At 25.8% G+C, this 16,898-nt stretch overlaps 1 protein-coding gene across 1 annotated transcript; it reads left to right on the top strand.

Annotated features, from left to right (window-relative positions):
- Window positions 1-11,578: 11,578 nt before the first annotated feature.
- LOC129605189 (transcription factor btd) lies at window positions 11,579-15,764 on the top strand. The gene is made up of 3 exons (XM_055514787.1): window positions 11,579-11,713; window positions 12,852-13,306; window positions 13,922-15,764. Exons 1-3 carry the CDS (start codon window positions 11,579-11,581, stop codon window positions 15,762-15,764), a joined length of 2,433 nt encoding a protein of 810 aa, XP_055370762.1.
- The last annotated feature ends 1,134 nt before the right edge of the window (window positions 15,765-16,898 follow it).

The raw sequence follows: 16,898 nt of genomic DNA, 5'->3' as shown, positions 1-16,898 counted from the left end.
ATCTGAATCTAATTGATTTTTCATGAAGATTTAATCCTATATTTTGAACGGATTTATTTTTATTATATCAAGTTTATGACAGAAAAGGATTTTATAGTTAGCAAAGAATAAAACATATACAAACAAACACGAGAACAAAAATTATGAACAGTAAAAGATTGATGTAGGTATACGAATAGATGTTGATTTAATATGCAGTTATATGCGTCTGTTGTATAATGGAGAATGTTGTTGGAATGATTCGTCTGCGAGGTTGTAATTCATGCTGTCAAAAATAAGGTTTTTGCTAATCTCGCATCAAAATTTGTTACTAACTTTTTAAAATTTATTCTAAATTTTTCACGTCGCATCTGGTTATTACAGAAACTCTGAAGTTCCAGCATAACTACAACCCTCTATATATTTAAATTTAAATTAGTGCATCATAACAAGTAAACCGTAACTGGAACGTAAAGTTTGGTTCAAATCAAGTATAATAAGAACAATTCCTTGTTTATAAAAGAAGTTATTGGAAGTCCGAAATCTGTCGATTTTGTTAATACTAAATTGGCGAAGACGCGTTAAGACATCAGCATTTAAATTTGCTTTGTAAGTAAATTTGTGTGTGGTTTTTATTTCTCAATATTTTCATAAAGCAATTCAAATATTACTCTATTTCTTCTTTTCCTTGCACTTCTCTTCATAGAACGCTACATTAATTGTTTTTTGTACCAATTTTATGATTATATAGTTCGCTGAATACTTCGTTAACCTGTAGGGACTGTTGTTGGTTATTTTGTTTCAAATATTCCGTGATTTCAAAAATGCAGTATAATAATGGTATTAAGACACAATAAAGCAATTACTATCCACAAACTAAATTGTATAATTTATATAAGAAAATTCAATTAAACTCAATTTTTCATAAAATTACAAGTTGCCTAATATACCCGTGTGTGGTATAACTATAACATAGTGGTGGTTGATCTTTTATTCAGAAGTTGATTTTTCAATAAAAAAATCTCGAAGTTTTGTGTTTAAATCTAAGTCAAATTGAAATTTTATTTTTTATCTTATATTATACTTATATTATCTATATTTAGTTCTTAATAAGTTGACCGGAGTTTTTTTATAAGAAAAAATACCGACATATTCGAGTGTACGTTTTTGAAACCTTTGTGGTAAAAATATCCTAATTTCTTAGAAATAATAAATTCAATCATCTTTGATGATATTTACTGCTATATATAACAGAAAGAACTATAACCGTTCCAAAATAAGGATCACCAAAAGGATATTTTGAAATTAGCGAAATGGCTGAGTTTTCTTTATGACTAAAAATTTATTTATTTTTTTATATAAAATTTATTTAACCAATTATAGCAAATAGCTATCTTTATTTTATAAAACGTTATTTTTTTTAGTATGACAGTTTTCAATGTTTTATTTGCTAGTGAAACGTTTTAAGGATGTAAAAATGATTTAGACAACAAATACACTCTTCTACTAACAATTTTAGATTCAAGGACAATATCATTTATTTCTGAATATCGTTTGAACACTTCATTTAACGATTACTTTATCGCATAGATCACGAGGAAGAAAAATGTACAAAGAATATATCGCTGTTTTCGTATACTTTACTACTAATGTCATGGATATTGATTTGGTATCGCCGTTGTCCTCTGAAGCGTTCATAATATTTTCATAATACAAACAAATAAATTATATTTTTTTAATTAGAAAATTAATTAAAATTTAATTTTCGAAATAATATAAAGTAAATTTTAATTTCAACAAACAGAAAATTCGAATTTTTTTTATATTTTGCAAAATACAAGCATATGTATGCTTATGTCTGGTTAATGGCTTACAAAAATAAATTTTTGGGACAAAGAAATTTTTCAAAATATTAAAGATATGAAAGAAATTTTTCACACTCTTTAATCTTTGTATTTATTATAAGTTATGTACAAGAAAAGATTTTTTTTTCATTGAAATATAAGACATGTAGTCGGATTATAAACCACAGGAGTGCCAAATAAGTTCTTAAAAATTGAAAATAGCAAAAATATTTAAAAATAGAAAAAAATAAAGAAAAAAAAATTTTAGTGTATTTTAAAAAAAAAAAAAAACAGTTGAAAAAATTAACCATTAGTCTTACTCCTCTGGCCACTTCTAAACGTGTGTCTCTGTGTTTGGCTCGAAATATTTTAAAATAAAAAGCGCATAATTAGAAAGCACAAAGAATTTAAAATTCGAAATATTCAGTTGAAACTAATGTTAGGACAGGCAGTATGGTGATCATATCCCGCATATATTACAGTTGGGTCCATAGCAGTATAACTTCTCTTAATAAATCAATACATCTTGTTAATAAATCAATAATCTTCGCAATACCTAATGAGAGAATAACAGCATTTTTCATGTTTACATATTTGATTTTATATTTTATTCGTTTCATATTAATGAAGAGCCACAGAGATCATCATTCTTAAACATTATTATTATTATTACGATTCTCTTTACTAATTTAATATTGTTATAATTTTCTGAACGGAATTACTATATTTATGTGCAACGATTATGGATCAGTTGGTATAATCCAGTTTTTGTAACAAAAAAATAAAAAAAAAAACAAATTAAACAACAATAAGTACAAAAACCATATCATTAAAAGGTGGGATGAGAATGAAAGAAAAAGTGAAGGAACGAAGCAGAAAACAAAAAATTATAATAACAATTTAAAAGAAAATTACCCATTTAAGGTTTGGTAAATTATCGCTCTCTTTTGCACAAAATTTTCTTTTTATTGCCTTATATATAGATTCATCGCATATATGGAGAAAAGAAAATTTTTATTTTGGCTATTAATAAATTTTAATCAGTCCGAAATTGACCTTTTAAGTATAAATATTATACTCGTAACAGATACAGAATCTATGTTACTGCATCTAAATTGAAAAAAGGTTTTCAAAATAATAAAAATGCAGGGGTTTTAGCTTTTTACCTTGTGTGTCAGTTCATAATTATTAATGCAAACTTAATTTATTTTTTGTAGATATTAGTAGTCCTACTAATCGCCCGAAAATATGCAATATTGGAAAAAACTACATAAAGTTTTATTGAAATATTCAGTATAAATCCTCTAATTGACTTCGGTTTAAAGTTGTGATTAACCGTGTGCCACTTTTCATATCTTCCTCATATTTAAAGATGTAAAAGTTCTGTAAACAGCAAATGAAAGGAAATATAAAACTTATTAAAGTAAAAATGTCATACGGCATGTTTCAATAAAAAATCTTTGCTTTTACATATAAATGCACACTTGAAACGTTTGTTTTAACTTCTAATGGGTTACTAAAGACACACAAACAATTTAAATTCTTATAATACTTGAAAAGTTCTGTCGTTTGCAAACACTAGATTTTGGTGTCTTAAAAATCGAGTAGAAATAAAAATTGTGAAGAAAATTAAATTTTATATGTGTCTTCTACCAAACTCACTTCATATATTACATATAGTGTATTAGCCTGTTAATTAAGAAGCTTTGATTTTACAGTGGCATAATCTATATTTAAGTATTGGTTTTAGTTATCAAATAATTTTGACAGCAATTTTTCTCTACAAGTATTATTTTATTCGTTATTGACAATTTAGATTACGGTAAAATAAAGTCGTACTTTTTTTTAAGTTGTGTTCAAATATGCACTATTGATGATTTGCAATGTGCAGCAAAAATATACCTACATTGTGAATATATTCATATTTTAGTATTAAATCTTTGCAATAAATAATCAACAACAACAACAATATCATTTGCGATATGAAATGTTGCCTAAAGGGTGCAATTCGAATATACAATATAATTGTTATTATTATTGTAGTTTGTTGATAGTTGAAAAGTTGTTACAGTTGCTTGTTACTTGCATACTTTTTTTGTTTTTACTTTTGTTTTTTGTCAAAACTTACTTACCTACAATTTTTTCAAAATAATTATGCATGTAGAAGTATATAGATGTGAATATGTTTGATGGTTTAATATGTAGGTAAAAATAAAAAAAAATATATTTTGAGCCACTTTGTCTGTTGCTACAGTTTTAATGTTTATAAACAATATTGATGGAAATCATGACTTCTGGTTAAATATAAGGTTAGAAGATTTTTTAATAATGTAGACTTACAAAAAAGCAGCCTTTTTTTGACTGCAAATATTTTTTTCTTTTTATTAATAATACCTGTAAATAAATAAAATAAATTGAATTTGCAACTTGGTGTATGTATGTAGATAAATACAATGTAATAAGAAATGTATAAGCTTTTATATGTATATAGAATGTACCCATGGCGGTAGAAACAAATAATTTAGAGAGAAAGAGAAAAGAGAAAATGAAATTAAAAATGGTAGTTTAGATTTTTGCTTTTTTGTACAGTTTGTATTTGTTTCCGAACTTTTTTCCTCCTTTATACTTAAAAAGTGTGCTAAAGATTATAAAACCTTTAATTATTTACTCTACAATATTATTATTACCTGTGTACTTAAGGTGAAAAACTGTTATTTTTTTATATATTTATTTGTTTCAAAAAAAAATTTTTTTTCGTTCAAACTGTGTGTATTTGCTTTTGTGATAATTATAATTATAAAAAAATGCCCACATAATGAAAAAGCAGGAAAAAAAGGAGGAGGATATTTTGTTGGGTGTTAAGTTTGGGTGGTTAGCAGGTTGAAACTAACTAAATAGTTGTACTTATATTCTGGTTAAATAAAAAAGTGTAGATTTAGTTTAATAAAATATAAAAAACAAGGAATGGAAGAGTTGATAATTATTCAATTTATGAGGATTATGAATAAACAAAAATCTATATAGGTATTATGTTTTTCCATATTATGCATTCTAAATACATATATATCTATGTACATATGTATGTATATTAATATAGTTAAGCTTTTATGTCAACATTGCCATTAAGACTAATTCGATTAAAAAATAATGGTGAAATATTAGTTTTGATTATTAGTTTATCAATCATTTATTTTTCGCAGGTTGTATTCATATAGGAAAGTTTTAGGGAAAGTAAAGTAACTCTCACTATTGGTTCAAAAAGAAAGAAATGTAGTTGATGTTTTCCGAAATGTTGATATTAGTTTTCCTATTAAAACTATATGCTTCTATTAAAATATGTTTTTGTAACAAATATGGTTAAAGTTTCGTTATTTTTCTCAGTCACTGCTGTGTTTTACAGAAAAATTCTTCGCGCGAATCAACTCTTCGGGATTTTTGGGGCTACAAATTATAATAAGAATTGAAATATGGAAGCAGCACGAGATGGATAAGACTAATCCTTTTAGGATTTTAGGTGCTCTTAAAAAGAAAGCGTACCCATACAGGGTACTATGAAATCTGCTTGGATCGATTTCCTAGCAATGAAGATTAGATGGCGGAACGCACTCAGTTTTGGGTTTTGCGAGTAAACTAATTACGTATCTCTGAAGATTGATTTAGGTCTTTTAGGGGTTTTTGACAATATATCTCGATGACTGCAATGACATGATTAGGATAATATTCTGCGGATCAAGTATTAAAATTATTATGAAAATATGGCTGAATATGGAAGCGGTTTTTATTCACTAAAATTTTTAACTAAAAACCAGTCTAAATATTGCAAGATATGTATGTGTAAGTATTGTAATAAATTACTATATCTATCTAAACTGCTAATTCTACTGCGTTGTCCAGATAAATCTGAGAAATAATAATTTATTAAAATATTGTAAATTCTTCTAATTTTTTCTCTTTACATATGTGTAAACCTACCTATGAACACATAATAAACAAGTACCTGATATACACATGTATCTATGATATGTTGTAAATATGATTTAGTTATATATAATAAAATATTTTCTCACTCTCAAATTTAATAGGAGTTTTTATTTAAGGGGATAAATCACAATCGCACTAAACCAAAGAGATTTTTTCATTTTTTGTTTTTTATATTTTATGATTTTTTTATTGTTAATATTTGGGTGATGTTGTGTTTACGCCCACTTAAATACAGTTATTTCATTGGATCGCACATGCCTTTAATTTTATGATTTTATTGTGCTATAATGTGATTATGATTATTCTGGGAGCAAGATGCTCTTCTCTATTTTGTATATAGATGTTTACATTATGTTACATTTTATGTTATGTTATCAATTGTTCTGGAATCAATGGAATGCTAGCATTTTTTTTTCGTTTCATAAACTTTTACAAATCAAGATTTTTTTATTTCTGATTACAAAACAAAAAAAAAGGCTCGTGCTAGCAATTTTAAACGTTGACATAGAAAATGACAATGAAAATTTTTTATTATTTTAGGCACGTTTAAAGACAAATTGCGAACGTATACATAAGGTTTACCATAAGTTCATATATGAATTGGGATGTGCAACCCAACCTGACATAATTTCAATATTGAAAATATTTAGTAAAAATATGTTGACTCGTTTTTATATGGTTTAGGTATGATGAGCACATATATATTTTGTAAGTTAAATGGAGAGTAGCAACTAAAGTTTATGGCTATACCATTCAACTAACGTCGAAACTACCTTTGCTCAAGTCGGTGGTGTTTCGACGGGAATTATATCAGAATGGTATAACTATAATATAGTACAAATATTAGAAGAATTATAATTTTAGCTCTAGTACAATTTTCGATATTGAAAAATATTAAATATTGGAACATGTTCCCAAGAAGTTTTCTCATTCTTATCTTAAAATTTTCGACTATATTTCTAAAAGATTTTTTTTAATAATTTTTATGCTCTTAAAATGCACATACGTATATGTAATAAGTACGTATATAATTTCGATTTTTATAATTGTGGTTGTAATACAAAAATTTTTTTTTCCTTTTTTTTATTTTTTTTTTAAAGAAACGCACAATCAAAAATTTATGATTACAAAGTAGTAAAAATAACATAAAGTAATACAAAAGAAATGAGAGCTCCAATAACAATTTCTTAAATCATTTTTTTATGAATGTGTTGGTAGATTATTAAAAAGGACTACAACGTTATTGTACCATAAATCGCTAAGTAGAAAGTGTACAAAACAATTTTTTTATATTTTAGAATTTTTAATTTACACGTTGATTTACACATATATAGCACAGTTTCAAGAAAGAGACACACTTACGCACTCATACAAGCAAAAATATAAAATTTTTCTAGATTTCAATATAAGTATAAGTATAAAATGTTTGCAATATAATGAATATACATATTGAAAAGTTAAATGTAAATACACAAAAATATAAAAAAAATATAATGACTGTTTTTGCATTAGAGTAAGTAAGATAGAAAATAATTATGATTTTAAAAAGAGCGAAATATTTGATTAACATGTGTTAGTAAATTTAGGCGGGTTTTAATAACAGTAATTAAAATGTGTATTAAAAGATAAAAAGAGAAAAAAAAAATCGGAGATGAAATAATTAATAGTGTGTGATGAGAATAATGTAAGATGCATAGATAGAAGATATAGAATATCCTTTCATATTATTATTATTTAAATCATAATACCTACTTATACATTTAATCTTCCAATTATGTATGTATGTATAGATCTTTATAATATCATAAATAAGTTATATAACATTATGTGTAAGTATAGGTATGTATCTGATGAAAATTATGTATTTATTTATGTACTGTTAGAAAAATATTAAGATTTTTGAATAAAATTGAGTAACGAATGGATAACCTTCCTATTTTGCTTAACAAAGTTGAAATGTTATGTGACCGATTGCCAATTTGCAATGGTAATTGTCCATAATATGGAATAAATCATTATATCCCATGATATGGGATAAAATTTTAATTTTAGAGGAAAATAGTTTATTATTGTACCTATATCTTCTGCTGTATATGAACTAGTTAATACTATACTACTATAATATAAAAATGTACCTACAAGTATGCAAATATTGTACATATTAATGTATATTTAGGATGTGAACAGTTATTTTAATTTTATAGTTACACGATACTGAATGTAAAAGATACCAGGCTTATTACTGCGTTTCTAAAAATCTTGCTTAACTTTATAAAATTAATAACATTTACATATTTGATTTCGGATCAAAGAAAAATATTTCTGGAACCAACAACTTTTACGAAATGTTTTCTGTCTCACTTAGTTTAAAAAAAACAAAATACATAATTTTTATTTACATTTGAAATAAAGCAAAAGTCAACATGCTGAATTAAAATAATATTTTGTTCTACTACTTACATATATAATAATTGTATACAATTATTAAAATAATACCATATTTTTCAATATTATAAATATTTAATTATATAAACATAGGTGTATAACAAACTTAATCAATATATTATGAATATGCAATTTACGCACACTAACATATCATAATTATATACATTATCGATATCTTGTTAAAATGTATACATTAAAAGAATAATAATAATAATAATGTAGAGAAAACCAAATATACATGTGTATAAAATATTCAGGAGCAGTTTAGCAACATTTCTTTGCGTACAATGTATACAGAAAATTTAACATGTATTGTGTATGTTTACGATAGCTTTTGTCTTTTGACAACATTAAAAACATATTTGTTGTTATTTTATTGCATTTATCTCTAAATTTGTACACATATTTTTATGTTTATAATTTTCAGTTTTATTTTTTTTTTGTGCTATATAAAATTATCTTTGTAAACATTTTATCTCGTTTATAAGTATAATAGTGCATCATAGTATGTTAAAATTATAAAATGATCTAATGGTAAACATAAAATATAGGTACATAGTACACATTTGCAATTTAATAGTCCCCGTCATTGAATTTATACATAAACAGATACATATATGTATAGCTGTGCAACCAAAGGTTCAGTTGAGAAAAAATGATAAATCTCTAAATAAATATTGTATACGTGTACATAATTCAAAATCTGTAAATATTTTCGTTTAGGCTTAGAATTATACTTTACATATGTAGGTGAACATCATGTATGTATAAGGAATATTAAATATGTATCACATAAGTACTGAAACATAATATTAAAAATTATATTTATAGTACGCTTTTAGTATATACAAAGGTACTTACATTATAATACGGCACACAACACAATAATATTAAACTGTAGATACATTATATTAAATTCTCTATTCCCATTTGTATATAGTTTATACTTAAGCATATGAAAAGAATAGTGTAGTCTATGGTTTGTTGTATGAGAGAAAATCCATATATTTTTTTTTTCTGTTTTACGATTTTGTTCTTAATTTTTTCTTTTTTATGATACGTCTGTATAAATAGCATAGTACTACATATTTTTTTTTCTTTTTCTTTTTGTTGCTATACATTATACTGTATACAGTGTTGTATATTCTTTTTTTTTTTTTTCATTTGTTATTCTGCTCTGCTCAGTCATTCTCTGTGTTTATTATTGTTATTATTGTACTATATTGTGTGTACTAGCTGGCTGCTGGTGCTGCTGCTGCCGAGGGCAAAAATAGAGTTACAGAAAAACATAAAAAAGAAAAAATCAGTTTCCGTTCAACCGTTTCGGGGTTAAAATCATAATTGCTGTGTAGAAATAATAAAAAAAAACAAGAAATAAAGAGATTAATTAAATAAATAAATAATTGTAATTTAAAATGATAATAATAAGTGTAATGAAAAAATATTAAAATAAATATAAATATACATAATAAAATGTATTAAAATTAATTTTAATGTCGAAATTTCCTTGTAATTGTTTAAAAACATACAATAATATTTTCAATTTTAAAAATAATTAAAATTAGTTTTTTAATAATATTTTTGGAGAAAATTACATATATAAAAATCCGTCGCTATTTTTTTTAATTTTATTGTCAAAAATATATGAATAAACCATTTGAACAGTAAAAGTAGTGTTGAGAAGTTTAAAAAATATTTTAATATTTCTTATAACATTTGTGTAATGTTTGGTTGTTCTCATAACGTATGTGTATGGTTCTCAAAATATTTTAAATACGGATTAAGAATGTGTTTTTCAACATTTAGAAAGTGTTAAAGAACACTCAGAAATTTAATTAAATAGAATAAATAAAATTTATATTTGAAAATATTAAACTTTAAAAAGTTAATAACTAGTTTAACAAAGTTAATAAAGCGTACATAAAATTTTATGAAAATCATCTATAAAATTTTTATTCATTTAAAGATATGCAAAAAATGCTTTACAAATAATTAAAAACAATATAAATAGTAATAATAATAAACATTATGTGCCTTTGAGTAAAAAGCTCAAAATATTAAAAAAGTAATAAAATATTAATAAAACAGTTATGTAATATTTAATAAAATGTAATTAAGGTACAAAGACAGAAATCAAAACAAACAATAAACTATCGCATATAAAAACAACATTCAAACAACGCAAAATTTCACCTCTTATTAAGACAATATCTTATATAAAAATATATATAATCTATAAACACATAAATATTTATTGAATGTATATAAATATAAACATAAAATTTTTTACATCTAACAAATGACGAAAGAAAAGAATTTAAGATAATTGAAGATTAGATTTTCATGAAAAATAAAACTAAAGAAATATCTAAAACATTAAAAAAACACAACTTTTTGTGTAAATAGAAGAATAACGAATACAAAAATGTTGTAAAATTTCGGGTTCATTTTGTAAGCACTCCGAAGGATTATATTAACTTACATATTCAAGAATTCATCAAAATCATCATTTGAAAAAATTCAACTATTGGCAGTTTCTTCTAAATCATAAATATTTCCGCATAAGTACAACAATTTACTAACTACCAACTACCTTTTAAACGGCATAAATGACTGCTCTTTATTAATTTTTTTTTGGTTTTTTTAATTTGCACATACAAAAAATAGCCAAAACCAGAAGCAATAAAGTGAAGCGATTTCAAGGGCTATAATCAAATCAATTTACGCTATACTTAGATAAACCTAAGAACGGATAAAATAAAATAAAATTAAAAGGCAAAACAAAACGTAAAAAAACTAACATCTTGTGTATATATTATATATTTTATTTACATTTTATAAAACAAGATATATACTTCTTCATTGTATACACCTTTATATAAATAATATATAGTATAAATGTAGAAAATTCCGCCATACCGCGTGTTATTAATAAAATATGATTAAAGTTCAAAATAAAAAGAAGAAATAAATAAATAAATAATAATATATATGTGAATAAAAAGGTTAATATACACAAAAAACAAAACAAAGGAAAACTAAATAAAATTAACAATAAGAACTACACACAAATTATTATTAACTAAAAAATTATAACAGATATACTTAAACACGAAGTGATTCCAAAAGTATATCATTTGAGGTTCATTACAATAAATAAATGACCGATAAATAAAATATCACAAAATCGAAATAAAGGATTATGTGTCAATTTTTTATAGAATTTGCTTGTTACAATTTTGATAAAGTTTTTAAAGTAAATCGCTATAAATATTAAGTATAACAATATTTAAAATCATTCATAAGAGGAAAAAAAATAGAGTGATAAAATGATTGACGCAGCAACACCGTTTAATTATGGCAGTACACCATTTGGCAATATGACAACAGCTGGTGCCGCAATAACATCAGTGAATACAAAATTAAATTTGGATTTAAGCCGTAACACAATTATAGATAGTCAGGTAAAGTTTTATGAGAAAATTTTTTCTTTGTATATATTTTTGCAACATGCAGAATTTACCTAAATGTATACACACCTTTCTTTTTCTTAACATTATTTAACATAAATATAATTTTAAATTAATATTAAGTTAAAATTCAATATAATTGTTTAAAATTAATTTAATTTAAAAAGATTGGCAATTAAACTTTTTTATAGACATAAATTTCATTCTCGCATGTCCTTTAGACTTTTATACATGACTGTTACTTATCGCATTGATTTTTAAAATTTTATAGTCACGTCAAGCTAAACTCATACACCTAAAAACTCATTAAAAAAATGTTTATGCCCATTTGGATTCTACTTATAATATTTTAAACAAATACTTTAAAAGTTTTTATTTTTTTTATCAACATAGGTAAGAATATAGTAAAAGGTACCAAAATAGTCGTCAAAAAAAACTCGTACACTTTTAACACAAAAATATATTTTTTAATAATTAACAATACTTGCATGTAATTCATATTTTAGCTAATAGTTACTAGACTTAAAGTCTAGAAAGCGAAGATTTAACTATAGCTTTTTGCAGTAGTTTCTATAAATTTTTCCTCATTCTTTAGGTAACACAGCTATTAACTGACTTATTTACTAGAAATGTGGTGGTTCGGTGTTTTTTTGCCTAATTTGCATTAAATCACGTCCGTTAAAAGAATTTTGTTTTTGGTCATTCTCTTGGTATAACAGATAACTCTTTCCAAGAGTTAATTTTTCCAACTGGTTTGCAACAGCAAACTGCAGGGATATGCAGGTTAATATTCTGGTATATTTCCTCTTCAAATAATTAAAAAATTTTTGGTCCCGATGCAGTAAAACATCCTTTAACCATAACTAAGTCAAATCCATGCTTCGCAATCGTACATTTTGGATATTTAGCTCTGTATTCCGATTTCGTCAAACATAAGGTGTTCTATCATTCACGAAAAATTAAATTTACTTTCATGGATAAATACGACGTTTCAAAGCTTATCGTGATATTTAAAACTTTTACCTTCGTAACGCGCTAAATAAATGTTGAACATTAATAAATATCAAATGAGTATTAATTTTGTATTTTATGAGGCACGTATTAATTTTACAACTTTTTTCTGGAATTTCAGAGTGTTAAACCACCTTCGCCGATTGAATATAAGCCGATATTACCTGTAACACCAACTGTTACTCATTCATCGCTAGCCCCTTCATCCTCATCAACGGCGGCAGCAGCTGCTGCCGTAATGGCAGCTTCTTTAGCAATGCCATCAACAAATGCTGCTGGCACACAAAACGCATCAGCTTTATATAAATTAAATATGCTATCACCAACAACTCCATGTCGAGTACAAACTGTTCACCAACCACATCAATATCCACCACAACCGTCATCAACTGGTTCTGCGTCACCTAATTCAAATTTATCTGCAAGCGCGTCGCCAACTGTTTTTCCATCACCATCGTATTCATCATCAAGTTCATCTACATCACAAAATGATTTAACTAATAGCAGTAGTGGTAACAGTGGTGCTACTACCAGTGGTTATGCAGCCACCTGGAATACTTATGGTTTATCGTCAAGGTATGTAAATATTTATTCTATGCAAACTATCAAAATTCTTTGAATTTTCAATAATTAATAAGGTAGCATTAAAACAAGAAAGAGAAGCGACAAAAACTAGTTTTTGATGCAGAATCACATATATATCAAGTAAATATGTTTATGGGTACCTTAAATCTTTTTATATAGCTTTGTATGATAAATTAAATAGAGAACTTTCGAAAAGCAACAAAAAAAGTTGGCTATAAGCTGTTTCATAGTTATCTGCTCATTTTGTTCTCTATAATTGTAACAAAGGGTTTGAATAGTCTGCCAAGATTAACCTAATCCGTTTTATTATACCTGAATATATTTAACTTATTTTTATCAGTTGAACAATATTTGTATTTCATTTGTTTTTTTATGAAGTAATAAACTTAATAAAAAATTTGAAACAACTAAATAATTCATAGGGACTTGTTCGAAGAGGGTTGGAATTATTGAAAAACAGATTCTTACCGTTTAATTAAATTTAATTGGTTCCGGATTTTTTCTCTGGTCTTTCTTGTATTTAACTCTTTCTTGTGAATGCAGTTCGCCTCAGATTTAAAAACTATGTCATCAATGTACTAATTTTTTAAATTATTTATTATATAGACCACATCCACAATTTCCATATACACAATACGCCTCAGATTATTATGGTAACATGAGTATGACATCGGCGGCAGCGGCAGCTGCAGGAGCTTGGTTTTCACAGGATCGTTTATATTCAAGTTGGCCGGCTGCTGCATATAATAGTTTCCCAAGTTTGGATGATATAGCTTTTCAAACCCAATTGCAACGTCGTAGCATACGTTGTACATGCCCCAATTGTACTAATGAAATGTCTGGGCTTCCACCAATAGTTGGACCAGACGAACGCGGTCGTAAACAACATATTTGCCATATTCCTGGTTGTGAACGTTTGTATGGGAAAGCCAGTCATTTAAAAACTCATTTGAGATGGCATACTGGTGAAAGACCATTTTTGTGCTTGACCTGTGGTAAACGTTTTTCCAGATCTGATGAATTGCAACGACATGGCAGAACACATACAAACTACAGACCATATAGTTGTCCAATATGCGCTAAAAAATTTTCAAGAAGTGATCATTTAAGTAAACATAAAAAAACTCATTTTAAAGACAAGAAAAACAAAAAAGGAGCAGAGAATAAGGAGCAACAACAACAAACGAATTCATCAACATCATCGTCGACTTTAATCAAAAAGGAAAAAATGGAATCAACAGGACAAAACAATAACAATAATAATGTTCAAACATCTAGATTAACAGAAGATGCTGATAATAATAGTAATAATAACATTAATAATAATATTAGTAGTGCTCAAAGAAATAAAGTACAATCACATCATGATCCACTTCAAAGGACTGGTGGTCATAATAATAGTTTAGCACAAAATACAATTAGACAAATGGGAACAAATAGCGCAATTAGTAATTCAAATAGCAATATATCCACTTTACAACATCATCAACAGCAACAATCTAAAGAAATTAACAATTCTTCTGCTCATTCCGCTATTAATAATAATACTAATAATAATATTACGTCAAGAACAACTTTAACATCAACAAGCTTTATGAAAACAGAACCAACCTCGCCATCTACCTCACATTCAAATCAAATTTCTTCAGGTTATTTATCAGCAGTAAGTCCATATTCATCAATGTATTCATCATCATTACCATCATCATCTGGATTATCTGTTACATCATCAACTTTATCTCAATCTTTATCTCCATCTTCTTGTCTTACTAGTTCTTCAAATTATTTATCTAGCAATAATATATTAAATAGTAATTGTAGTGGTAATAATAGTTCAACATCAGGTCTTTTTCCACAAGGCTACCATCATCATCACCACCATCATTTATCATCAGTATTACCTACACCATCATCATCATCGTCATTAACATCTACATCACCATCCGCGAATATATTATATAATCGTAATAATGAGTCTTCAGAAATTGGAACAACGTCGGTTCATAATAACACTGTTAGTGCTTCTTCTATACATCAACAACAGCAGCATCTTTCTATGGGTTCTAAATTAAATTTTGGTGCACCTTTAGGTGGACCTACAACAAGTGTTTCATCAGTACCACCAACATCATCGCATCATAATCTCCATCAGCAATCAAACTATAACTATAATGGTTTATGTGGACCAGCAGTAACTTCTGATAGTAACAATAATAATCAAGAACAACATCAACAAAATTCTTCATCCGATACCGGTGCTCTTACAGCAAATTGTGGTATTAACTATTATGATCCAAGTAACTATTCATCATCAACTTCATTAACTCATCCACAATTCAAATGTCCTGATTATGCATCATATACTGATTTTACACAAAATGGTATGATGCCGGTTGGATATCATCATCCACATTGGTCTAATTATCCTCATCACCCGCAAATGAATTGAAATTAAATTTGGAAAGGAAAGTATACGATTGATAATGAAAAGAAAACTTTTTTTTAATAAATTTTAAACTAAGACATTAAATTTGCAATTAATCATTTTAAATTACTGAACTCATTTAGACATTTACCACATTTATCGTTAAATATAGACAAAATTGTTGGAATACTCAATAATTTTTTGAAGTTTTCTTAAAATTAAGATGAGCAAAATGTATTTAAATTGCCATATTTTTTTAATGACATTTATTGTGTCAAAATTATTTATTTTATTTTTTTATTTTTACATATACGAGTACTCAAAGTTTTTTTTCACGCCTACCTTAATTGCATTTCATAATATTTATTCAATACTGTAATACTCATAAATGATTTTTGTTTTTTAAAAAATATTGAAAATTATAAAAAGAAATTAATTTTACTTCCATTTTTTTTTGTCAAAAATGGACAGTTATTTATAATAATGCAAATGATGTTTTATACAACGATGTTATACGAAAATATGTAAAGTAATAGGATTGAAAATATTAAGTACTCATGTTATAAAACACTTAAAATTTATTAAAAACATTTATAATTAAATATACATAAGTATAAAATCTAAAAATTTGCTTCCCCTATTTCATAAATTTTCTAATGCAAAAAAGTTTAACTAACTTTAAAGTGTAAATAATTATTAAATATAGTGAAAGTAAATGTGTATGTATGTACACATACACATACATATATATATGTACATAAATTCTTACGTTTTAAAAGTATAATTTTGTTTTACTTTCAATTTGTTATATTATTAATTTACATTTGCACATACAAACATAATGTAGTTTTAAAACCGATAAATAAAATTAAAAAAAAAGAGTTTCGGATTAATCAAATTTTCAATTGTCAAACTATTGTTCAAAATTGAGAAAAGCAATTATAACAAAACTGGTCTTACATAACTGTTTATTTTATAATTTTTTATATTTTAAGACGCTTGTTTGAATTCTAAGTTAGATTTTAACGCTAAATTGCTATGCTTTTTGGTTTACAATATAACTTAGTTTTTACTAAGAAAAGGTTGATTTGAACAAATAATCTTGTCTATGGTACCAGCGTGGGTCTTGTTGGAATGTAATACGTATTAAATAAATTT

The sequence above is a fragment of the Condylostylus longicornis genome, unplaced genomic scaffold (assembly GCF_029603195.1).
Source record: "Condylostylus longicornis isolate FDR11 unplaced genomic scaffold, ASM2960319v2 ptg000013l, whole genome shotgun sequence".
NCBI lineage: Eukaryota > Metazoa > Arthropoda > Insecta > Diptera > Dolichopodidae > Condylostylus > Condylostylus longicornis.
Note: the sequence above shows the minus strand (reverse complement) of the source record. Positions and strands in the feature narration are given on the sequence as shown.